Source organism: Lampetra planeri, chromosome 14 (genome assembly GCF_965212315.1).
Source record: "Lampetra planeri chromosome 14, kcLamPlan1.2.h2, whole genome shotgun sequence".
NCBI classification, from domain to species: domain Eukaryota; kingdom Metazoa; phylum Chordata; class Hyperoartia; order Petromyzontiformes; family Petromyzontidae; genus Lampetra; species Lampetra planeri.
The window spans coordinates 3,876,426-3,903,987 of NC_136120.1; the positions used below are offsets into that span (position 1 = coordinate 3,876,426).

The 27,562-nt window shown below is 43.2% G+C and overlaps 1 protein-coding gene across 1 annotated transcript in view; it reads right to left on the minus strand.

The window, feature by feature from the left end:
- Nucleotides 1–4,467: 4,467 nt before the first annotated feature.
- The window catches only part of LOC144722318 (visinin-like protein 1), a 42,772-nt gene continuing 19,677 nt past the window's right edge, over nt 4,468–27,562 (minus strand). The window contains exons 2-4 of the mRNA XM_078600479.1: nt 18,379–18,555; nt 8,437–8,652; nt 4,468–4,741 (exon numbers count right to left, since the gene is read on the minus strand). Coding sequence (XP_078456605.1) covers nt 4,544–4,741; nt 8,437–8,652; nt 18,379–18,540 — 576 coding nt within the window. The 5' untranslated portion in view covers nt 18,541–18,555 and the 3' untranslated portion in view covers nt 4,468–4,543. The remainder of the gene's footprint in view (nt 4,742–8,436; nt 8,653–18,378; nt 18,556–27,562) is intronic.

Consider the following 27,562-nt stretch of genomic DNA (forward strand, 5'->3'; position numbering starts at 1 on the left):
AGCCTCGCCACGTTGGCGATTACGAGCGCAGTGATGTCGATGATGGCGGCGATGGCCCAAACAGTCAGCAATCTAGCACTTCCATAATAGAGTTTTTTTGGGGTTAGATCGCGTATAAATATATAAATGTGTCGTTGAAACCCGCCACCACCCGACACGGCCAACTAGTAAGGGTTGTCACGTAAACAGAACGTGGCCAATTCGTCACTAGTACAGCACTAGTGTATAGTGTAGTGTATAGTGTAGTGTATAGTGTAGTGTATAGTAGTGTAATGTATAGTAGTGTAGTGTATAGCAGTGTAATGTATAGTAGTGTAGTGTATAGTGTAGTGTACTAGTACAGCACTAATGTATATTGTAGTGTATAGTGTAGTGTATAGTGTAGTGTACTAGTACAGCACACCGCTGTGTTAGAGAGCCAAGCCATGACATTTAGAATCTGAGTACGACGTTTCGCCAGTAATTACAACCAGCTTCATCAGGCGGCAGCCAGATTTGTGGAGAAGTCCACCTGTTTCGTTCCTTATATAGAGGCGTAGATGTGTGTGCTGTACCAATGACGAATTGGCTTGTTCTGTTTACGTGACAAGCCTTACTAGTTGGCTGTGGCGGGTGGTGGCGGGTTTTTAACGACACATTTATATATTTACGCGATCTAACCCAAAAACATCTCGTGGATGATATTGGTCGCGAAAGCCTACTACGTGTTAAATCTAGCACTTGACGATAAGCAATACAAATGGATGCGGACTGGACGCCCTCGACAAGGCAGCTCAGTTACACTGCAGGACTGAAGGTCTCAATCACAGGACGTAGTCAGCTCTTCTGATACGCCGGATTACAATCACAGGCTCCCATCAACATTCAAGCAGCCTCTCGACCATAGCGAGTCTGACAGTCTCAGTGCGGCCACCGATGACTTCGCATATAAAGCCAATTTCGGTGTTACAAAAGAAATTGGAACAAAACATACCTCGAAGGTAAATACAGGTGTATTCATAGCTGTAAAGCTCATCACACCTGCCACCGACGATAAACACCGCAGCAGAGCAACGTGGAACACGAGCACAAGAAACGTGTAGACGGCCCAGGGCAAACCGCAGTGGTGGAGTCACGCCCGTTCTGCTCCAAGACTTAGGGCTGTCCGGACCGGGGCGGACAGCCAGCGGGACACACGCGCAACCTCCGGGAGCCTGAAGGAAGGGCCTCTCTCTCTGCCGACACAGGGAACGCTGCGCGCTTGTGTGCCCACGCATCCTACGCGTGCCCACGCCAGCAGCCGTGAGTGCGCGCGGTGTGAAACCCACTTCTGCCGGCTCCACGACAATTTGCGACATCAGCCCCAGCGTCTTCAAGGAATTGCCGTTTCTTTTGGGGTTTCTAAATCGGATGTTCTGTCCGTTGCTCCGCTACTTTAAAGTATCTGCTCATGTTAGCTCTCCGCCACTGATTAAATCCCAGTCGTGCTATCGGGGTCATGGCTCGAGATGACGACCTGTCTTTTCTGAACCCCTTCAATCAGCGGAGGCTCGCGCGGCGCCGATCATCCCAGAGAGCTAAGGGCTAAGCCAAGCTAAGCGATGGTAATTTTGTAAACTTGTTTGGAGAGCGGGTTAAAGTCATTAATTCATTACACTTGGGAGAGAGCCCATTAAGTATTATCATCTTGAGCCGTAATTTATCCAAGTCATCACAATCCGTCACGGTCTTGCAATGTAACTATCCATCTTGAGCATCTGCATGAGCTGATCTGATCAGTACGTTTTCACAGCAGTCGCCATCTCGGGCATCTTCCTACCTTTGGCTGCCACTCCATCATCAGTCTCAACCAATAATAGATGTTTGTTGGGATAGATCGCGTAAATATAAATGTGTTGTTAAACCCGCCATCACCCGAAACAGCCAATTAGTAAGGTTTGTCACGTAAACAGAACATGGCAATTTGTTTGCTAGTACAGCACACCGGTGTGTTGGAGAGTAAACTCATAGCATTTACAATCTGAGTACGACCTCTCAATCCATCGGACCATCAATCCGTCTCACAATGCATCCCGCACAAGACCACTTTTTTGTCTTAACAGTCAATATGATTCCTCCAGTTAAGTTGAACCCAGGATTTCAGCATTGCTGGCTCATTGCTCCGACACGGCCATTATGAGTCGCGTGAACCACTCAGCCGATGGCACTTTTCAATTTTTTTTCTAACGAGCGCTCCATGATATTTTTTATTGCCGTTTAATGCTCTTTACTTTCTCAATGTCGAAGGAATCACGCAGCAATTATGCTGGAAAACAATAAAAGGAAATGAAAAAATCCCAAATCAGAGCCACAAATAATTGCAGCCATACATTTCCACGCCGGCTAACGATGCGAGACCCTTCTCAATCCGGGTATTCTGGTGATACGGTCTTTACACTTTTACACTGGGCTAATTTTCAGGGCTCCTAATTGTTCACAATGACGAATAAACAAAACGGATTGCATTAGGAGCCAGGCCGCCCACCATCGACAGCGCAGGGAGTCGGTGGAGAGAGGCGACATCACCGTGAGTACGTGCAGGGGGCGACGGTAACGTTTGCAGATAAATGACTTGAAAATCTTCCGCGAGACAGAGCCAGCAGCGTTTGCCTGCGCCTGCCTGTGCGGCTGCTCGAACCGTGAAAGCGACTAAACATCCCGCGACTCTTTCACGGGGTTCACCTTGACAATCGGCCACGGAACGCCGCGCAACTTTACGCTGCCCACTGCGCTGAAGGGGCCGAGGCACACGGTCACCCGTACCGCGACTGCGAGTTGATGATGTGCCCTCAAAGGGCAACGGAAAAATAACACGACGGTGTTTCGGAGGACTTGGGATTGAAATGCGATGAACTCGGGGCGGGGGGGGGGTGTGAAAGGGATCACGGTGGAAGTTTCTTGGATGGTGGAAGGAGGACACGCTCGTTGCAGAGACACCGACGATGGTGTCTCTGCAACGAGTCTCATGTGGCTGGAACTAAACTAAATTAGAATTTGGTCTCCCTGTGTCGCCTGGTGGGTGCTTGAGCATTTCACCAGAAGCAAATTAAAACCCCGTTTCTGTGTGGTCGATATGTAATTGATAGAACATTTCCTAAGTGCTCATCAATGAGAAACGTTTTCAAATGTTTAATTAGAGAATACATTCTAAACTGCATTAATAATGTGATGGTTGTGCCATGTGCATAATGGAGCTTTGTGGCTAATGGAACCCAAATGTTTTTTTAATCGTAGTAAATTGTTAACTTGTGACAGTGTTAAATTATCAAAATGTTTACACTATGGGAACCTCATTTGCCAGTAAAAATATGATAATTGGTTCTTTACCCTTCTATCTGGCAACAAAACTGACACCTTTTTACAAGGAGTCATGTTTGCATAGACCGCAATACCTGCAGTCATAATACAAACAAAAGAACATAACTCTGATAATGTGCACTGTCCTTAAAGTTGATACTTTAAGGACAACTTTAAGGACAGTGCACATTATCAGAGTTATGTTCTTTTGTTTGTATTATGACTGCAGGTATTGCGGTCTATGCAAACATGACTCCTTGTAAAAAAGGTGTCAGTTTTGTTGCCAGATAGAAGGGTAAAGAACCAATTATCATATTTTTACTGGCAAATGAGGTTCCCATAGTGTAGATGCTTGCCCCAAGCTCTCATACTCTGATGGTGCATTGTCTTTGAGTTGTGCGCCTTTTGGCGTCATCTGGTCCAACCCATATGAGACTAGGCTCTAAGGAAAGCTGTCTCGGGTGTGGATCAATCAACTTTAAGGACAGTGCACATTATCAGAGTTATGTTCTTTTGTTTGTATTATGACTGCAGGTATTGCGGTCTATGCAAACATGACTCCTTGTAAAAAGGTGTCAGTTTTGTTGCCAGATAGAAGGGTAAAGAACCAATTATCATATCAAAATGTTTTTTTAAACATTTTAATGATACTTTTGAATTTTTTCAATTTTTACGAGTTCCATAAAAGATGTTCATATCTTCTTATTGTCAGTTGTTACATTTTTACCAGACACTAAAACATATGTCTATCGTACTATTCAAACAAGTAGGCCAGTGTGTTCCTGTGTCACAGCAAATACGAAAATATAATATAACGGACCTTTGCACAGTCTCCTAGACCATAGCTTACAGAATACATTTCATATCAGATGGGGATGCCGCCTGGTTGTGAATGAAGGCTATTGATTGACAGATCGATCGAGGTAATGAATGACTTCTTAGCTTAGCACTAATGCGTCATGAAACAAGCATTTGAAATGACAAGCGACAGGCAAACAGAAAACCCCATTACGATGCAGAAATCGCTAGAACCCTAATCCCAGACCTAAACCGTTCTTGTGCTAACACTTTATTCATGCCACCCTCCCTCCCTCACACACAGAATCCCTCTGCCACACCAACCCACCTCTCCTTTTCGACACCACCCACCGCTGCGCACTGCCCCCCCGAACGTACAAATGTGGTCAAGCAGCGGCGACGGTGGCGAGGAACGCCCCCCCTCCCCCGTCTATTTCTGGATGTCGCACTGGAGCAGGAGCACGATGGACGGGTCGCTGCGTGCCGCCTCCTTGAACTCCTCCAGGGAGATGAGGCAGTCGTTGTTCTTGTCCATCTTGCTGAAGATCTTGTCGACGCGCTGCTCGGGCGTGAGGCCATCCTCGTTCATCTTCATCATGATCACCGTGCCCACCATCTTGTAGATTGCCTGCAGAACAACAACGCGTGGACGATGCGACGGAGTTCACCTTTGTCTCGTTCTTAAATTGGTGGGTTGGTGAATGTAAATAGGTTATAGAAGGCCTACAAAGCGTACATTTGGGACTATTGTAGTCGAATCTTTACTTACAATAAATAATAATTACAGACATTTTGATTCGCTATAATGCACCACGCTGGTCAGTGTGGATTGTTAAAGGGGGGCCCAAGCACTGGTTCATATATCACCACTGATGTATGTGTGTTGAACTTCTTTCGTACCGTACATAGCCAACTGTGCTAATCGGAGGTGCAACGGAAGGACAGCAAACTAAACACAAAAAGCAGTTCTAAAGAAATTAGTTTTGACATCTAGATTTTAAGTGTTTAAAAGTGGCTGAGAATCAAACTTAGATAACCAGGTTCCTAGTGTAGTATAGTCACCACTCAAATATTTTAAATTTGGCCCCATTAAATTATGGTCTGGAGAATCAATGGTATTGCTTACCAGATAGGATCAACCTTATGGTAGATTCAGCCTAAGTATTATACATATGCAGTTATAGTAATTCAATTTGTGTCGCTTCAGATATCTTGCACAACAAATAACAAGTGGGGTAGAACAGTAGTACAAGAGTTAATGCCCCACACTATGAACCTGGTGACCTGAGTTTGATTCTTGGCCGTGGCGAACGCGGGTGGCGAGTGACAGCCAAGCCAATCCTGGGCCACCCCTTCACCAACGCTTATTGATTGACGTGATGACGTATGGTTAAACAAACCCCAAGAATGACATGACATGGGAAGGCCTTTACCTAATTGTTGATTGACGCAGGGTTTATATGATTATTATAATGTTCAGATAACAAGCAAACCTAAAGTTAGGAATTTCTTCTGTCAATGAAAGCAATAGAAAATGTCAGAATACGTACACAAAAATGTATACAGTGCTATGAAATAATTGGACCAAAATAAGTTGTTTAACTCACTGCTTTGGGTCTGCCTCAGTTACTGGGAAACTGGGCATTGCCCAATTAACGATTCTGGATTTGAGCCACCAACACTCTCTGTCCAACTTAGGTGTCAGCTTCAATCCGATGGGAAATGATTTAAGTCTAGTGTGTGACGGCCCAACTCCAGGACCACCTTATGAAACAAATGATAATTTTTGCCGGTGGCACAATCCAACCTACCTCGCTGACAAAACACTGATCGGTCTTTTGGGTGGCAGGCTTTTTCCGAAAGATTTTGGGAGGCAAGGCCACATTTACTGCTCATGGGTGCTTAGCATGTCATGAATGCCAACAGTGTTAGAAGGGAGATGGGACAAACAATGTGCTGTTGATAGTTCTGAAAGTAGGAGCAAGAGAAAGTTAATAACGATGTCCTTTATAAGGAAACCTTCACCGAGTCTCAAGACTGCATTGGGGTGTTTGACCAATTCCATAATTTTATCTTTGGCATATGTTAGGAAACTGGAGTACATGGAAAAAACGCAGGCACATTAAAGGTATAATATTCAAAGCCCTACACAGATCGACTCAAGAATCCCCTGACGTACTGCCGTTTGCTGAATACCATTTAAACATGGATCTACAGCTGATGGCAAATGTCTCAAATAAAGAGTAACCATTCCTTGGAGGGAGATACTGATTGTCCTTTAATTAAATTGGCAAAGATTCTTGAGGTGAGATTCATTAATACTTGCTTGTGCCTTATCTCGTACCCTTGATGTATAACTGTGCCACAAAGCATCTGGAGATCTTGAGCCAACGCTATTTCAAACCGAATTGAATTGTATCGAAAGGTTAGACAATTTTGGAAACAGGTCACGTCCTTGCCCAGTGCACTCATGTGCTGTCTGTGTGTACACACATTATATATTGTATTCACTCTGCGTTGCTGCATATCGACGAGCGTTTCTCCTCTAGGTAGGGATTCGTCAAATCAGACACGCGTCGGAGCAATTCCAAGCGCTAATATGAGGAGCGCCGTTGCCTCCGTGAGAGACAGCGAGGCGTTGCGAGCCGGCGAATGAAGCTGTCAGCGGAAGTACAACTGCCGAGGTCTCACGGAGCCAAGGCTTGTGGCAAATCAGCCATACTTCACCACGCGGTCAGTGCGAGTTGGTGAAGGAAGCACATTTTGTGTCGCCGAGTACGTGACTGGTATGGGTGCTCCTATCCGGTACAGCTACTCAGGTCTACGTGTCTCATGAAGAGAGTGCCCCAAGAAGACGGAGCCGCGTGTGATTGCAGGGCGACTTGGAAGGATGTCACATTGGGTAGGTGTAGCAATCAGGGTGTCTGTCACTCAGCCAGTTTGCTCAGAGGCAGTGCTGGGATTCCTGCTGCCTCTGCTCGGTAATTCCTATACGAGGTAATTACCAAGGTTATTTGCGAATGACCACAGAGGAATATTTGAAAATACCTTGTTGACAAATATTTACAATGTGTGATGTTGTCATCACTACCAATCAACAAATCATGAGCGTTTGATGTTCTCAGTCCATTTGCCAGACTGCACACGCAAGTACCGTCATAAAATGTTGGTTTTCACTTCATTGAGCAAACTCCTACTCTGAGCAATACAATGTTCAAGTTGATTGCCATGCGATGAACGCTCTTTACAGGGAATAATGAAACGTTGTCTCCTATTGATAAGAAACCTATGGAAGTGACTCCAACATATTTACGTAGTGCTATATTCCATGGGCTTTTCAAATCATTCTTGATTTGAAGCTTTCGTGACTGCAGGAATCTATACTCTCTGGTTCTTTCGGTAAAGTCACGTGGATAGAAAAAACAATAAAAGAAAACACGAAGTTTCGGGCGCAAGACGGCCGCTTGTGTTGCGACCAAAACGTCGTGTTTTATTTTATTATTTTTTCTATCTACGTGACTTTTCCAATCGTATCATTACCATTGTAATGTCTCTTAGTTACACACTAAAGCTTTGCTGAGTCTTACATTATCTTCCAGAAGGTGCTACGGTGAGATTTAGTGGCTAATTCCCCTTGGAAACCGGAGTCCCGGGAAGGAAAATAAAATCTATCATTTGAGAAGGTAACACTCAAACCTCCGCACAGATTTATTAATACATTTCTTTACCACCATTTTTTGGCCAAACCCCTGCCCAAGCCTTCAACACCTGCTATTCCCTTATTCTCATCCAAGTACTAACCAGGCTCACCTCACCTTAGCTTCCGAGATCTGACAAGATCTGGGGCATTCAGAGTGATGTAGCCGGAACCAAGATGTGATGTAGAGTTTCACATGGAAGAGTTTTGTCCTGTGTCCTGATACCAACACAATTTACAGTCCTCTATCAATCCACTGCTGGATGAAGGCCTCCTCACACCGGGTTGGTCACTGGAGTTATTTGACCAAACTTCATCACATTGATTAGTTTGAGTTGGTGAAGGCGGGCAGCATAGTTCTTGGGACATAACACAGTGCAACAGTGGATTTTTGCTGTACTACCCAGCAGAGCAGTCAACAGCATCTCGATTCAGGTCCAACCCTGCTTAACTTTGGTGTTCTGATGAGGTTTTGGCGCCTTCCAGGTAGGGTTTCCCCCCCACAGGCACTCAGAGTGAATTTGCAACATAACCGTGGATGAAATTAATCAGAGCGCTCTGATTAATTGGCAAGTGGTGGGCGAGTGCGGGGGGGGGGTCGAGTGGGGTGGGGGCGAGAGCGGCACCTCGATGATCTCCAGCATCTCGACGCGTGAGATGTATCCGTCCCCGTCTAGGTCGTACATGTTGAAGGCCCAGTTGAGCTTCTGCTCGAAGTTGCCACGGGACGTGACGCTCAGTGCGCAGATGAACTCCCGGAAGTCGATGGTGCCATCGCTGTTCTTGTCAAAGGTCCGGAAGGCGTGCTGAGCAAACTTGGACGCGTCGCCGTACGGGAAGAACTGATGGGGTTTGTTTTTTTTCATTCAGGGAGAAGAGAAAGAGATCGAGGAAGACACGAGGCAGACGGAGAGAGAGACAGAGAGGAGACACACAGACAGAGAGATAGAGAGATGAGAGAGAGAGAAACGGAGAGACAGATACAAATATAGAATTGAATTAGGACGAGGGAACATTTTTTTCTTATTTAGATGACATCTTACAAACTTTAATGGCAGTATATAGCAGCACAGAAAGTCGGTAACTGACCAACTGGTTTCATTTTGACGGCTCACTTATCAAGAGTTATAATCGCATCTGGTCGGATGCCTCTTTTGCATGAGGGTCTTCCTCCCCAATCGTCCTCTCTTACTAATTATGCCATGTAAACTGTTGAGTGATGCTGCTGCCTCCCAGCACTTATTATAACTTGGCAACAGAAGTTATTGAGTGTTCCTGTTTAATAATGGCACGGCTGCTTCTGAATGCCATTGCATCCGGAAACAAGTGCCCTTGCTGCACGGCGCAGATGCCAATAGCAGTAGAAGCCACAGCTGATGAGTTCGGAGTGCAGGAGGCTACACACACACGCACACAGCTGAAAAAAAAGGCCACACATACAAAAAAATGTCCACGCAGAGCTCTTTTCTCAATCCACTTTCCGGATGAGTAACGGTTCGTCGGAGCAATTCGACTGTGATTCACCACGTTGGTCAGTGCCTGTTGGTAAAGGCAGCTTAGGGGCACAGTACAGGGCAACAACAATATTGCTGAACTTCCCCGTGCTGATTACATAGCCGTACAGCAGCCGCCTACATCAAATGGTTTATGCATTATGCCCAAGCTGGCACTATCCGCGCTCGAGTCTTCTTAGCTTCTGAGATCTGATGAGGTCGGGAATTCTCGGCGATTTCAAATGCAAACGCAATCAACGGGGAAAACAACAGTAATATAATGAGGGAGTTATAGGTCTGATGATGTGGCCATGATGAGACTATCGAGGCTGTGGATAATGCCTTAATGCTAAACTACCGCTGTTTAATGAAATTAAAAAAACCTTCCCAGAAGCAGAATGTGGCTCAAGAAACGGGAATATTCCATTTGCGACAGAGATTTGCACTTGCGGATGCAATCGCAGTCTGCTTGTGCACTGATGCCCTGAGGCCTAACTGAGAGTCGCATATAAACCTGTCAAAATAGTAATAAAAACAAATGCTGCGTGGCACGGGTCTGTGCAAGGTATGAGGCTTAACGCCCACGCTCAAAAGATGTCTCTCCTTTTCAATTACCGGCGAGTCATTACCGCATTACATGGCGTATTGACAAGACTGCACCGCAAAACACATCTTCATTTCTTTGTCCTTTCTTGCAGAGGGCAGCCTAATTGAGCTGCTTACAACTCATTTCCAAGCAAGTGCCCCATTGTCCCTCTCAATTCTGGGCAAATATATCAACGATTGCCCATTTTATAATACCACTTAAAACACCAGGCACAGGAGAACCTCTTCGTGCTAATAACCCACTTAATATTTGTAAATGCTCTAACTCCTTAGCACGAATATTAAACTCACTTAAACGGGCTTGTAATTTCTGCACTATCTTGACCCCAATTCATTTCCACTTCTCACATGTCCGACCATGTTAAACCTTCATTAAACATATCTATAAATTATATTGTCTCTGACAACACTGCAGGATTTCTTGATAGGACCTTGATAACTGCAACTTTCTCTGCTATGAAATCCTAATTTCTTAGATATGCAAATTTCAGTTGTTATAAAACTGTACGGCTGACTGGCTTCTGGGCAAAAACAAACTTAACAAAAACAGAATCTCGTGCCTGTATGACTTCATATTCCCAAATAGATCAACTACAAGTTATCCCTCAAATAATATACACCAAGATTACAATAAAGTAATTGTTACATCGCATGACACTGGGAAAATCCACAATGTAATGACAAAAGACAAAGACACAGATCCCCCGTATAGTCATAACAGACAGTTTGGGCAAGTGCTGTGAGCAAGCACCTATGAAGGCCAGAGGGGCTGGGTGGCCAGCACCACACCTGGCCGCCTTTGTCTCCCCAGTGACGATGTTTACACACCACACCAGTTACTCATTTGAGGCTGAGTCGACCTAGGGGAGGCGCAGGACCGGTTCAAATAATCGTCACTGGTGTTGGCCGTGAGTGGGAATCGAACTCGGGTCGCTGGGTTCATAGCGCAGCATGCTACCGCTCCCCACAATGCAATGGGCACCCTAAATGTGATGCACACGTTATAATAGACTGTTCTAACCACAAAGGCTATGTACATTTAAATATGCATGTGGTGGAGAACTTTAAAATAACGTATAATCTCATTTGAAATTATTTTCCATTGTCTTCAGATCCACATGTTCTCATCTGCCGTTTTAATATAACTTATTTTCCCAGATCGTTAGAGTTGTGGCAATAGACTTGTCTGGATTGGATTACATCATTCAAGTTTGTTCCTCCGTTATTCCTGGGGTTTATCTCGCCTGGTATGCAGGAGGGCGTGGGTTCGATCCCAACCCTGCCTCTCTCCCCATGGTCGCTTAGATTTTTCTCTGGGTCCTCCGGTTTTTCCCCGCACGCGATTAAAAACAGCGTGCATTTAGAGGATTTGGCTGCTACAAATTTCCACGCGATAAGCCACTTCATTGAGCTATCATTTGTGGCCTAGTCGCTTCTGAAAAAGAGCCATATAGCTCAGTGGGCCTTACTTGGTAAAATAAAAAAAATGTTACCTAGGATTTGTTCCGAGGATGTGGGTGGGTGGGGGGGGGCTGTACATTGGGCCACGCAAATGAAGTCTCAAGTCTGTATCTGCTCTAGCACCTCAGTGACTGGAGGATGCCGTTGTAGTGAGCTCAAGAGGTGAATGCATAAATGGGTGTCACGTCCTTTTTTTGGGGAAATCTTGCAGCCTTCCCAGTATATAGCCGAGGTGTTCAATTGAGGCGAGACGGAACAGGGCATTGCACCAGTGGGGTGTCGGGGGGAGCGCTCCTCGTGTGGTTTCCATGCATTAAGGATGGCTTTGTGGGCTTTGAACATGTTAAATCTTGCTCATGTTTTAATTTCTCTAGGATTTTTATTCTTCTTTCTATAAAATATATTTTTGGAGTTCTTTGACATGAGCCACCGCTAGAGAGATAATATAAGAACACAATAATAATAATGTCGTGTTCCTTGTGACTGCTATTTGGGAGATTGAACTGGACAACAATCCGGCAGGTACCGTCCTCTCTAGCATTTGTTTACTAACTTGTTGGTGCTTTGAAGGAGGGCCGTTGCACAAAACGTCGCCTACTTTTGTTTTCCCTTTTAAGGTCACGGCGTTATTGACGAATGTGTCGAGTTTATTTGTATAACAACTATTCGGTGCTCATTGCCTTTCCTGCTCAGTGCCTAGAAATGATTTTTTGTATTTCACTGCTGCGCAATAAACAAAATCATTGTAACAGTAAAGTATTGCATTACATGTGACAGAGCAGTTGGCTTTACCAGCAGTCAGCAGACCTAGTCCCGAAGACATCCATCACCGACTTAAGCAAAGAAAATTAAACAAAGCTGCAAGGGACTACGTTGTCCGTGGTACACAAGCGCAAGCAAATAAAAAAACCTTGCCACATTTATCATAAACACTGCAGCATTGCAGGAAATGATAAAAAAACGCACAATAGGCTGACTTTTTATAGTCGTGGTTGTTGAGCACGGGCCTGTAGGCTCACCAAAAAAATAATAATACCAAGGGCCAAGCAACAAACAGCGATATTAAAGTCGTGATAGATAAGAGTTAATACTTTCTTGAATTGAACAAGGGTTTTTTTTGTTCGAACTTTGGAAAGAGAGACGATGGGAGGAGGGAATTGGAAAGTCAAGCAGTGCGAGTATAACGAATGGAGTTAATTTAACGATGGGCCTTTAAACCGTACCCACCGACATTGTCAACGTTCCCACGATAAAGTTTCGTACGTTCATTCAAGAATGTTACGTTTACTTCAAATCAGTTTATATGTACATTATGTTTTCGACTTTTCTGAGGTTTTTATTACTACTCAATGTATATGAATGAATAACTGCCCATGTCAACTATTAAAAAAGAAATTTGCCTCAGTGAACCACAGTGTAACGTTCGATCTCCAACTATAAAACCAGTCACTCTTTCTGCCCTCTCGCTCTGCTCCTCGGAAGAAGCACCACCGCTCCAAACATCGGACTATTATCATCATCATCAGCCATGAACAATCTGCTGTTGGATGAAGGCCTCCCCAAACTGTTGCCATCTCTCACCATCCTGTGACACAACAATGCACCCAGCACCTGCACACGAGCTCATTTCATTATTCCATCTCCCCCGGTACAGGTCCTCTCAAAGCGTGCTTCATCCCTTGGCTACCACTCTGCCCTTGGATTTGCCCATTGACCATCGTCCCTCCTGGCGACGCCCACATAACTTTCCTTAACAATTATAATTATTTTTCGATTTAAAGCTTTCGTGACTGCAGGGATTCATCTTCTTGGTTCTTTCGGTAAAATCACGTAGAAGGGAAATAATAAAATAAATTCTTTTTTTATTATATTACTTTATAATGTTTTACTTTTATTATTTTATTATTTCCCTTCTACGTGACTTTACCGAAAGAACCAAGAAGATGAATTATAATTATGTCTTTAACCTGCATATGTTTTCTGATCCGTGCGTTTCTCTTTCTGTCTCTCAGTACAAGCAGACAATTATATTCTTGGTTCTTTCGGTAAAGTCACGTAAGAAAATGTTCTTGCTGTGGTTTTCACATCTGATGATGATTGCTTGTGTTGCAATCGAAACGTCATGAGAATTTAATTGTTTTGTTTTTATTATTTTATTATTTCCCTTCTACGTGACTTTACCGAAAGAACCAAGAATATGAATCCCTGCAGTCACGAAAGCTTTAAATCGAAATTCAGACAATTATAATCAGTGTTATTGGCAAATACAGAGTACTTCAAAAAAAGGTTAACACTTGTATGGGACTATCGTTTTAATGGAAAAAGAACGGATAATACACAGTAACATGATAACAAATGTATGTTAATAGCTTAAAAAATAAAAAAAGTCTCCACTTATTCGCCATCAATGTCAACACGTGCCTGGAATCTTCTCCAGGTGGCCTCCAGAGCCCGGAGGCACATTTCTCGTGGCATTGTTGCAAATTCTCAGAATTGTTAAACAATTTTTGAAGCCCCCTGTACAGCGATATTTGAGAATTCAAATCTGACCACTGCATGAATAAATATTACATTTCTCTTTAACAATCATGCCTAATCCATAAAATCTTATATTTAAAAAAAAAATGCTTTTCCTGCATTCCTCTAATACTTCTCTGGACAAATTTTTTCTCGAAGCTACTTACCAACACCCGAGAAAGGGACCTATATTTATCGACCTGCTTATTGATCTGTTGAGAAGGGTTTGTGGCACACTATCTTCTTCCATTACCAATCTAGGCGATTAGGACCGGTTGTGCACCCCGCAGCTATTTCCTGCGTCGTCCGGAGTGTCGTAAAACCCATTTGTGGCCCCCACTTTTTGTAGGTTTCCTCTGCCAAAAGCGGAGACTTAAATCCTGGCACTTTAAGCCAGGATGCATCGCTTCAGAAATAGCCGCGAGGTATTGGCATGGATTTAGTTGTGTCTTGGGGTGTGGCGAGGCAGGGACGGTCCTGCCCCACCGCTGCCTGTCTCAAAGCTTCATTTTCTCACATGCGGTGTTCATCCATCGGACGGTAAATGAACGTTGATGTAGGCTTTTTACAAATGTGGACCAAAATTATGGAATGTTAGTAGATTATGTTGCGCACATGATGATGTCAGCATGATAAATGCAAACAGCATGAAAGAGAAGCGTCAATCCGTCGACTGAAATCTATTCCGGCGCTCGCGATAACGCGCATTGAATTGCACTTGAGGTGCTACATTCACTGCAATAGAAGTACAAGCCACCGATCCTTGAGTCCAATCGTGACCTCGGAATCGTGAAAATGTATCAAAGTGCCAGGAGGACAAATGCATAATACTCTTACAAAACTGCACTTGTTACTGTGCACCACCCACACATCTCTCAATAAGCGAGCACGATTACTGCAAATCACTGGCAGCCTAAATGGGCGCATCGCATCTATCAAGGAACTCCAAGATGCACAGAAGTTGCAGTGCAGCGAAATTTCGGCATTGTTTTTTTAAAAAAATGATTCCACTTTACTCATAGGAATAAATTGCAGTTTTTATTTGTATTTATAGGCATTAATTAACAGTGTTTAAATATAACTATTTTACGCTACGATAATTTTCCTAACGAGAATTTTCACCTCCGCGATGTGTAATTGCCTCCTCAGCGGTGCCGACTGCCACCCCGCTATCAGCTTTCCCTTCTTGTCCCTCGGTCCCACGGTGTTATAATCTTTCGCAGTTAGTTATTTGGGTGTTAATCAATGTGTAATGTTAAGTTATTTTTACGCGCAATGCCAACATATCAAACAGGTTTATCGTTTTACCAAAACAACCCACAACACATGGGGTACGAGGTTTCACGTTTCTATACAGCAGGACGGTGTCAGTCTGGCCGTCAGAAGCAGTTTGACATATTGGGCCTTCGGGCATAGACTCAACAGCTGTGTAGTAAGTGCGGTGAAAAAAATGATTGAAACATTTTTTTTTACAATTGTAGTTAATTTGGTTGATCCAGCCTTCAGGCACTGCCATATAATTTATTTGAAATTTAAAATGTTTTTTTAAATTTTATTTAACTGACAAAATGATGCATCCATTCACTTTAAGTAAAATATCACAGCTGGAAAATGAAAAATATATTGGATCACATTTGAAAGAAAAACCCCCACAAGAAATTAATGTAAAATCGTTCTTACAAGTGTAACATATGAATAGACTTCACAGTTGGAGCAATGCAATACAAGTTCTACTGAAATAATGAGAAAGGGTGGCCGTGTATGTGTAAATACAAAATGTAATCTTCTTGGTTCTTTCGGTAAAGTCACGTAGAATGGAAATAATACAATAATAAAAATAAATCATAATAAAATAATTCTCACGACGTTTCGGCCACAATGCAAGCAGCCATCCTCAGGTGAAGAACAGGTCTTAGAGTCGCGACCTGTGGCCGAAACGTCGTGAGAATTATTTAAAATGTGAAATTTTTATTATTTTATTATTTCCATTCTACGTGACTTTACTGAAAAAACCAAGAAGATGAATGCCTGCCGTCACGAAAGCTTTAAATTGAAACAAAATGTAATTTTACGTATGAATTTGTGGGAAACTCCCACCTCTCCCGAGATGTCTCGCCAGTGTGGGAAAGTAGGCCAATTGCCTTCTAGAATGTCTCTCTTGAGCTCCCTCTCGTTTGTGAATGAAAGCTAAAAAAAATTGTATTTGGGCTATGACCCCAGCAAGCGATCACCAACTCATTTAAGCCTTTAACGTTAAGCTTTTAACATAACATCCCGATTAATTCCCGAAATGAAATGTATTTGGCTGCAGTCAGGATTGACCTTTAACTTAATTCGGGCAGAATCCGTGGTGATCGTATGTACTCGCGCACATATGCATCAAGCAAAATCGATGCTTATGCTCAAGAGACCCAATATCCATGCAACAAATTGTACTTGTAAGAATCAACTAATTTTATGAATCATCCGAAATACTCACAAATTATGCAGTGCATAAAACAGTACAAACTAGATATGATAATGAACGAAAAAATAAAGATGGTAAAAATGTAAAAACAAAAACCTTAAGTGACTCTGTCTCATGGACATTTTAACTTTATGGCGGTACTATGGTACCCTGGGGTTACCATAGTACCCCGGCTCTCGCATCATGTCCGTGATGCAATCGTTTTTAGTCTGTTGATGGTCAGCGATGCAGCAATCGACTCATCTCGACGAGCTGTACACGATGTACTATCCAAATTAAAATTTTCCATGACAGATTTTTTTATGCTGATGTTTGGCGTTTCGACATCGCGGAGTGTGGCACTGATTTCGGATTGATCGGTACCCCAGTCGCGGAGTGAAGTACACCCCTGGAAAAAATAGTGTCCCAGAAATATAATATTTAATTACCTTGGCCCATTTAGTATTATTGGGTACCCCGGGGTACCGCGATGAGGATCACGTGTCGAACCACTGGGGAAGTGAATTAGTTACATTCCTATTGACATTAAGCCCGGCATCTGGCAATCACATCATAATTCCAGAACACATTCATTCACCCACATCTTACTGTGCTTATGGAAAACTGAACTTAATGAAAAGCAACAAAACGGCATGCCTAAATGAGTTTTTCTAATCAGCGTTATATCACCAGTGGTAGCAGATGGTTCACGTAAACGTTGACAAAATAAATGGCGCAGAAGGTGCAAAGTGCACGGAGAAAGCGTGGAGAGATGCACGCTGAGAATTGCAACTGAGAAATGGAAAGAGGAATGCACGGATCAGGGATCAAATGCAAATCCGAGACATTGTATTGACTGTTAGGAAAAGTAAGCGAGCATGGGCAAGACACGTCAGAAGGAGGGATGATGGGCAGTAGCCGAGACTAACAATAAAGTGGCAGCTAAGGAGGGAACACACTTAAGGGCACGTCCCAGTTTGGAGATGTATTGACGAGATCAGCTTATGCGCAAGAATTGTCACATCACAAGACTGTGATGACTTGGGGAAAACTTGATTGTATGAATGTATGTTGAACTTCTTTCACACTGTAAGTAGCCAACCGCGCTAATCAGAGGTACGGGGGTAGGACAACAAACTAAACACAAAAAGCAGTTCTAAAGAAACGAGTTTTCAATCTAGATGTAAAAATGCATAGCTCCAGTGGCTTCCTAATATCAGAAGGAAGAGCGTTCCAGATGGCCGCTTAAGCGCTAATTGAGCAGTGAACAGATCATGGCTGGTGACGATGACAAATGTGCTGCATTTTTCTGAGCACAGACATTCAGTTGTAGCATAATAAGCTCATGATTTCAATCGTTCCCCTGCGCCCTCCACAAAGAAACGCATCTCATCCATATGTTACAGAATGAGTGCAAAAATAATGAAAAAAAATATAACGAAATGAAAAACAGGAATAAACAAACATATTGCACCAGCAATTTGAGCAGCAAGATAACGGAGAGAAAAAAAAAGAGTCAGGAAGCCCCAAAAACATGCTGCGATGATATCTCTCTCTCTCTCTCATACTAATGGATGGATGTGATAAAAAAACACAACCGGGCATTTAAAATGCAACAGTGCTTAGACATATCTGCTGAAGTGGCATAACCGTGGATGAGAAGAAACAATCCATAGTGAGGGCGATCAGCGTAATTGTGTCTCGGGAATAAAAAAAAATCTATCGCAGGGAAATGGCCTGTCATGCGCAGCCGGCCACAGACCCCGGGTACAAAGCAAAACATGGATTTTTATTGACGTTTTACTGATCCGTGCAAACGAGCGGAATTTTATGTCGCCACAGCAGAGCGCCACATTGAGCCCAGAGACCTGAGCGCCGTTGTGGGCAAATTCCACGCTCAGCGTTCTGCACATCTCTGAAGTAAAACGTCCAGACAGTTATTTGATTTTAATTCTGAAAGGGTAAGAATTGCCAAAGGTGACGATTGGTGAAATCGCATGTTTGGAGAGAGATTGCGAGTGAAAATAGTTTCTCCGATCTAACACCTTGACGTAGAGCTGTTGAAACTCCTCCAGGTTCAGCTTGCCGCTGGGGCAGTCCTTGAGGAAGCCCTTGTACCACTGCTTCAGCTCAGCCTCGTTGAATTCTGTGCTCTTCAGTAAGTCCTCCAGCACCTCTGGAGCCAGCTTGCTGTTTTGCTTGCCCATCGCGAGAGGTCAGAGCTGTGGGGTAAAAGAAGAGGACAGAGTCATTGAGGTCATTGCTCACCAAGGCTCCACAACATCTTTCACTGGCTCAACAGCAAATCGACATTGCTTTTGGCGTGCAGCATTATGGGAAAATCTGGCAATGCCTTGAGAGTATTTTTTGTTTGTTACAACTGGTGAAAATTGGTTAGGAAAGCAACGTGATATTTTAAATAAAATACTGTAAAAAGTAGACATTCAACTTGAATGGATAATAAGAACACAACATATACCAGATCAAAAAAAGATTAAAATGTAAATAACATTATTAATTGTGGTTTATATATGCAGGCTGTAAATAAAAAAAATATTATAGTCAACTCTCAATTATCTGGGGGAATGGGGGAAGGGGCAGCCCGGATAAAAAAATATGAATTGGGCATAACAAATGTGAATTAGGTTACACAACGCAATGTGTTGTTTACCAACATAGAATGGCTATTAAGATGAAGAAGATATTTTTTATTGTTTCTTGAAGACGTTGGTTTTTTGGTCACGTGAGTCACCGACCCACAGTGAGTGAGGAGCAGTGGCTATTCAAACCAACGGATGGGTAAAAGCTAAATACAGTGTATATACTTTATATTTGTTTCATTCCCACGGTTAATCCGCGACACAGACAATCCACACACTCCGAGTTCTAGGGTGCGGCAAAACAATGTCGATGCATGAGAAACACATTTTCTAGACAATTGAACATTATTGTTAATTGTAGTGGCAAGCATTTATAATGTGTCTGTAAAACAAAGTTTGCTTAGCCTCCCCAAGCCCCAGCCACCTATCACGATCCTGCCGTGTAACAAGCTCTCAGTGACAATACTGACAGACGATAGACCATTTATTCTTCTGTGAACAAAAGGGCAAATGGTAAAACAATGCTTGCATCCGAATAGCTGGACACAAGCAAGTCCATCCGGTGCCAAACCATGGCAATTTAATCACCCTGAGCCTTTGTGATATCTGAGCTCACTTACCCCCAAAGCTTGTCCCCATTTAGAAACCCTTTATTAATATTGATGGCAATGTTCTGAAAGCCATCATCCCAAAGGATTCCTCTCGTCACCTACAAACTAAAAAATTGACCTCCGACCCACAGGAGGTAGCCCGCAATTCCTAGGGGACGGACAACACGTGTTGTACGTGTCGGGGAGGTCATGTGGCCGCACAAACTATTCCCATAGCTTCTTAAATATAAAACGCATTTACCTTTGTGAATGCCTTTAAGTAGGATACACTTTTCGAGCACAGATAATTTCAACTAACCCCCCCCCCCACCCATGCTAAATCACTCCACAGCAGCAACAGAATTAGATTAGACTCATACAAAGCAGCATTGACACCTGCAGACTCAAAAAAATAATGGGAACATTTCCCCATTACCATTAATATCAAATCAAAATACATCTTGTTCTGGGGGAACAGTGGCATACAGCAACACGGGCAGTGACAGTGGTTGAGAACCCCAGGAGATGAAAATATAACCAAGATGCACAGGCAGACTGCTAACCGGACACGTAAGGGTCGACTTCGATTTTTTTTCGCTTTAGAGAATGAAAGAAAGCAGCATTGAATTATGGGGATGTGTTGTACTTATTAAATGTGTGTAGGACGACTGCTTCTGCAGTGACCACGCACATACTCGAGCTTTGTTTTAGTTAAAATTATAAATAATTGGCACATACACTATGGGACATTCCATCAGAAATAATTGTGAATGTTGGTGCAGAATGAGATTTTCTAATTGTGCGTTATGAAGGATCTGAGCGCTCTAAATTAATAGCTGCCATTTTAAAACTTAAAACAAGACGATGCATTTAAATTTTAAGAGTCGTCACGTTTTCATGGAACGCATTAAAGTTTAAAGAGGTGGACGACGTGCTAATGTCTTCCTCGGCAGATGAGAGTGCCCACCATCTGAGACAAAAAGTGTGCACAGGCCTCTACAATCTGGAAGTCTTATCAGGCAAGTATGCTGGTGGGAGCCCAGGTTGGTATATGCACTCTGATTTGACTTGCAAAGCACTGTGGGTATTTCCCATGACACTATACGGCATTAACATATTTCACCTTAACTTGGACTCTTTGAAAGACGGACAGGTGCGGGTCAACCAAACACAGGCCTGAAAACAATAAAAAGGCTGCACATTTTAATAAAGGAATACGCCTCACGTTGATGCGTTTGAACGAGCAGATTAATTTATATAGGGCTCAGACTCTTGCGGTGTTAGGTAATTGCACTCTGCAAGGGTGCGAGGAATAACAGATGGAGTTACGGCTTCATAAACCATGAGGCAGCCCCCCACGCGGGTTCTCTCCAGCTGCTGCTGCAATTTTTTTGATAGCCGAGTGTGCGACACTGCGCCGTGCGATGAGTCTCCCCGAGACCTTGAGCTCGCGGCTCGAGTCGGTCCAGCGAGCGAGACTTTAATGCAGGCAGTGACGGTTTCGTAAAAAAAAGAAAAAAATATGTATATTTAAGGGGGGGGGGGGGGGGTTCATATTGGGCTGAGGCGATGATTTGCAGCCGGGTTTGTGGAACACGCAGAGATGGCGCTGTAGACATGTGCGAGATGATGACTCGCGCACCTGGTGAGCATCGAGGGTGTCGATATTGACAGGCAGTACCGCAAGTAGGTTGCCGAGCTATTTTAATAGTGGCCATATTTTAAGGATATTTTGTCTGTCACAGAAGAGGCGAGTAATTAGATGGATTTTTTTGCCAACGTTATTATGGGTTTCATGTTTGAAATAACGGTATCTAAAATATCATCATGACGATCTCATTTTGGACATTTTTCTACCGCAACTTATATAACATGTTCATGAAATTGGCCTTATTTGAGGAGCAATAATAAATTGGCCCAACTTTCCAAGGAAGATCCTGCTGTAAAAGCCTTGAGCCTCCCTGTAATAGCCTTGTGATTTGTTTTGTGTAATATAAATTCTTATTAGGAGTGATGTTAAGTTGGGTTTTAGTTAATATCTTCATGAAGTTTTCATTTCCATGACACATAAATGTCCTTTAAGAACAACACACAGGTAGCAGAGGCTCACAGAGCATTGAGGAATGACCTTAAAAGTCTCAACGCAGGGCTGTGTCCAAGTCGGCCTCCCTTACTATATATGGGTCGACAGTGGTCCATTTATAACATATCAGTTATTTTATAGGTTACTATTCTGATGAAGTAATTGCCTACCATGTACAGAATCAAGTTGCTACACAAGTTCATAAAGAATACAATAATAATGATAATAATTTACAGACCTTTGTCAATTCACTGGTGGATGAAGGCTTCCCCATGCCATGTTGGCCATTGGGGTTGTGTCACCATATTTGACCATGTTGACAGGTCCAGATGCTAACTTGCCAATGATGTAAGCCGTGGCCAGGAATTGAGCTCCCGGGATCATGTTAACTGCTGTGCCGCCGTTCCCCTTAATATTTAGTAAAAAAATACGTACTTGATAAACAACTTATGAAGGAAATATAAAAGGTGTTCATGAAAGTGATCACATAAAATGCTAATTACTGGTGGTGAGGGCAGAAACGGTAAAGTTATTGCTTAGTTTTGCGTCTCGGCTTGAACTAAAGCTACGAAATTAGCTCCAATTTTAAATTAATAATACTGGCAGCATTACAGTCTTCAAGGCGCATTTAATGACATAGCTTGCTCAATGAAGCATTGTCGTCAGATGTTTGTGTCTACATATATTCGAGGCTAATACACTACGTGCAGGCACTATAGAAATGTAATGATTATGGTGATGACGTCACCCTGCTGCTGCTCTATTTAAGAATTGGAGCAAGAGCAGAGCCTCACCATTCTGGCGAATTGCCCGATGATGCTGGATGCAATTACCAGCGAAACGTCGTACTCAAAAATTGTAAATGTTGTGGTTTCACTCTTCAGCACACCGGTGGGTTAAAGCAGTGAACAATTTGTCTTTTGTCAACGTGACATTTTTTTGCTGATTGGCCGTGTCGGGTGGTGGAGGGTTACGACACATTTATAAATAACGCGATCTAACCCAAAACGTTGATTATGAATTGTGGTGATATTGTGGTTACATTTACATTTCTTTACGCGATGCATGAGCAATATTTCTGCCGCTGAGTAAGAACAGAAACTGTGCTTTAGCAATTTTCGTTGTTCTTTCGCTAAAGTCGACAGACCTGTTCTCCACCTGAGGACGGCTGCTTGCGTTGTGGCCGAAACGTCGTGAGAATTATTTTATTATGTTTAATTTTTATTATTTTATTATTTCCATTCTACGTGACTTTACCGAAAGAACCAAGAAGATGAATTCCTGCAGTCACGAAAGCTTTAAATCGAAATGTGCTTTAGCAAATCAAGAATTTCAACCAATGGGGGTTCGGCAACCTGCCGCTCCGGAGCGGCACGCGGCTCTTTATGGACCGCTTCGTGACCTTGTTTTTAAAGCACCGCCGTCTCGTATTCACCACAATGCATTGCGGCTCTTGAATTATTGAGGTTTTTTTTTTATTTTCCCGAAGTTCGAAAATATGGCTCTTCTTGTGATTTTCGTTACCGACCCCCCTGGTTTATGAACAAATTGTCCCTGTGCACATTTGCGTAGTCGTTGATAACTCCCTCGACGTGAAAATATGGCTTACGTTTGCATAACGAGGTAAACACGAGACCTTGGAATTGTGTTTCCACGGCACTATTGCCGGAGGGGTCTCCATTAAAGGGGTGCTCCAAAGAGACCCCTCTCGAGGGCATTTGGCCAGATATTTTGGGAGAGCTGGGAATACCCAAAGTTTACCCCACCACGCGCGACCTGCCGATTGGCTCACTGCGGTGCATCCATTGACACTGCTGGATGGACAGAGGCGGGGAGACTTAAGAACCGTGCGTCATTGCTTCAACTGATGCTTCAGGAAACCGAACCGGTGACCTCTGATGTGCTAGTCCGGTGTGCTAGCCATTACACCGCACGGCTGCATCCTTAACTCTGCGCAGGATAAAAATGTTAATATTCATGGTTTCGGCAGTGCCGCCTCAGTGTTCTGAAACTGAAGGCAAGTTGCTCTCCCTCCACCATTTTCTTTTACCAACTCACAAGTGGTCTGAGGAACGTTGCGGTGTTATTAAGTCAAGCGCAGGGCAGATCATGGTGGTGGGGTAAATGCAGAGCCCATCTCTTTTAAGCCGCCTGAGCAGCGTTGAAGAATAAACAAAAGGCACTTTTATATAAACTGTATAAAGAAAGGGTCTGTCGCTGTAATGACATGAACACTGGGTTCAGGAAACGCTAATGCATTCCTCTTATCTCTCCTCAATTTCTATTTTAAGCATTTAGCTCGATTTACTGGTAGATGGGAAGCTGGTGACAAATGCACAATGATCAGCAAACCATCCCCTATAATTACCGTGGGGATCTCCCTCGTTCGCTAACGACTCGGACGCATTAATTGATTTTGATGATGGCCCCAAATCTGGGTCAGATACCTTCTCATTTAAACCCAGCACACGCCGCCGTTAGGGGCAAAGCCAGAAGAGCCCCGGTGCTCAGGGTGTGCTCGGAGGAGGGTGGAGATGATGGTATAAGATTGCCGAGGATGAGCCTCAGAAATTTGCGAGTTCATTTCCTCTTTTAATTAATTCCTTCCCGCAATTCGTTTTCGATGAGGCCGTCGTGATAACGGGTCACGTCGCGTGCTTGCAGAGCGGAATGTCGTTTGGCTTTCAATGTTCACGCAGCGTTTTGCGTCTGACGCAACCAGAGATCCGTGGGGGAATGTGGCACGTGATGGCCAGGTCTTTATCCGAATGGAATTTTTTACAAATTCCATTGTTGATAATATGGCGCGGGTCGTGCTCTGTAGCTCTCCGACGTGTTTTCGGGTTACACCGCGTTTCGTTCGAGACGATATCCGACGTTTCAACTCCACGTGCCGGGAGCTTTTTTAGGAACTGAATTGTAATATAATTGTAATATCTGGGCATGATGTCCGACAATTAGCTCCACGTGCCGGAGAGAAACGTCGGATATCATTGCGAACAACACACGCGGCACAATCCCACATTGTGGATGGTTAATATGCTCGCCATGAAATATTCTTGATAATTTGCAAGAGCGAACCGTGGTGGTTTGTGATTCCTATTAGAGCTGCCAGGTAACTTCTGCAGGAAATTATGAAAAGTACCACATATGCCGAAAAGCAAGATGCTTAAAGATTTTTTATTTAAAGCTTTCGTGACTGCAGGGATTAATCTTCTTGGTTCTTTCGGTAAAGTCACGTAGAAGGGAAATAATAAAATAATAAAAATAAAACATAATAAAATACAATTCTCACGACGTTTCGGCCACAATGCAAGCAGCCGTCCTCAGGTGAAGAACAGGTCTGTCGGAAAGACATTTCAGACGCTGTCTTTCCGACAGACCTGTTCTTCACCTAAGGACGACTGCTTGCGATGTGGCCGAAACGTCGTGAGAATTGTATTTTATTATGTTTTATTTTTATTATTTTATTATTTCCCTTCTACGTGACTTTACCGAAAGAACCAAGAAGATGCTTAAAGATGCCGCTATATTATTCACAAGCGTTGCCCATCCTGTGCCCGTGGCACATCCGAATTTTACATTTGCAATACAAACTCGCAACTAAATTGTAAATATTGTCTGACAATTCCCTTTGTACCTGTCCCCAATTCAGGTCTCCCCTTGCGACAGTGATAGAGCATCTCGGAGGGAATCTCGTCTTATTCTACAAAGGAACATCAACCCAATCAATCAAATGGATTCGTGTCCCAGTAGCATAAATAAATCAAATGGGAAACCGCAATCAAATCACACGCCGGAGAAAGAGAACAAAAACCTGTAAAGTGGAGAAGAACCGACATCGTGGAGCAAGGCGGCATGGACATCAGGACGTGTTTTTTGACAATCGCGCTGACTTACGTTACGTAAACCAACGTGACTGTAAAAGAAAGAAGGAAGAGATTTGCCGTGTGGCTGTAGGAGGGTGAAGAGAAGAATTGTTAGTGGAATGTGGTGCGCGAGTCGGTAGAATTATCTCTACTGCTGCCCAATTGCATTTTTTTACGCTGTCTTACGACGGTTTGAAGCATGCATGCCTCAGCTCTGTCCATCTTTATGCGTGTATGTATGTTACATAGGGTTATAATGACATTCCTAACAATTATCCAATATAAACAAAACGTTGATATAAGTTATGTTGCGATTAGGGACTTTCTGCGTAGAAAATAGACCAAATTGTCCAACTTGGTGACACAAATCAAAAGGGAATATTTTTCCCACTCTCGTAATTGTTTCTGATTTAATGGCCCACAATGGTTGCGCCAATATTCTATGAAACAAAAGAACCACGTGTTCCGTACGTGCATCAAATTAAATACTTCCAAGGACAAACAAAATTTGGAAAGCATTCCAGAATCCATGCATAAGCATGATTTTTTTTTCTTCTTCCAAACTTGTTTTAAGAAACAACCACACGCAAAGGTTTAATTTGCGTTCGGGACCACGTGGCTGGGCATTCGCTCAGACGAGTGGTGCATCAGAGTGTGCCGGCTAAACTCACTCCTCCTGGCCATCTGCCCAGGAGAGATGAGAACTGCCCGATGATGCTGGATGCAATTACCAGCGAAACGTCGTACTCAAATTGTAAATGTTGTGGTTTCACGCTTCAACACACTGGTGGGCTAAAGCAGTGAACTATTTGTCTTTTGTCAACGTGACACTTTTTTACTGATTGGCCGTGTCGGGTGGTGGAGGGTTACGACACATTTATAAATAACGCGATCTAAACCCAAAAACCTTGATTATGATTAATTGATGGATGGGCGTGCAGTAAATGTGGAGTGAGGGGGGGGTTAGGCGCTGCTTTACCATCAGCTAGATTTGATAATTGAACAGAGAGGCCATGAAAGGCATGCACCCGGTCATTGTGAATACAACTCCTGCCGCACACTCAACGGGTTTCTAGCTTTTTTTCTCTTTTTATATCGCTTATGTGTGGTTTGTTTAAGAGTAGCTTGGCAAATGGAATGTTTAAAGAAGTTCAACACGCATACAGTTGTGGCCGCTTATAAGAACAAAATAAATCCACCTCGGAAAGTGGTGAGATCGATATAAACGGTCATCAGGAACAGTAAGCGAATGCCAAGAAAAGTCAGTGGGTTTTGGCAGGACACATCCCGAGAAGGAATGATAATGATGGCGGATGGGAGGAGACCGGTGATGGAATGGCAGTCGATGGAGGAAACACCCCCAAGAGGACGACAGCCACCAGAGGAGGAGTGAGGAGACGCCATCTTGTGCCAGAGCGAGGCTAGATTGTGGCCATCACAGGACCAGGAAGGATGGCGATGATGATGAGGGGTAGCCCTTCTTCCAGCAGTGCATTACACTGTGTAACAAAAAAATATATATTTTGTTCCTGGGTAGTAAGTGTTATTTCCCAATTGTTTATGCCTCAAAAGTACAGAAAGTGGTTATTATTCCCCACAAACTTTGCTTTTGTGACCAAGACAGTGATATTTTGAAATGTACCTGTTTTCAATGATAAAACGTGGTGTGCATTTGTGTAATTTATTCATGTAAAGTCCTGGTCACAAAAGCAAAGTTTGTGGGGAATAACAGCCATTTTCTATACTTTTGAGGCATAGCCAATTAGAAAATAACATACTACCCAGGAACAAAAATCGTGTTACATAGTGTTATCATTCAATGCACTGAAATAGGTAGAAAATAGATCTGAATTGCACAGTTATATATAGACTGACCTTACAGTGTTTAATTACTAATTGTTTGTTCACTTTTTATTTGGTGAACATTTCTTAGGCTTTTTTCCCCTTCTTCTTCCAAATGTTATTCCTGGCGTGCTCTTGGTGTCATATCATGAGACAAAGAATGCATTTGGAAATCTCGCAGAGCCGTGTGGCTTTGCGAGTCTGAAAACCTCACAAAAATGTTGCGCAAAGGTTATTCTGAACAA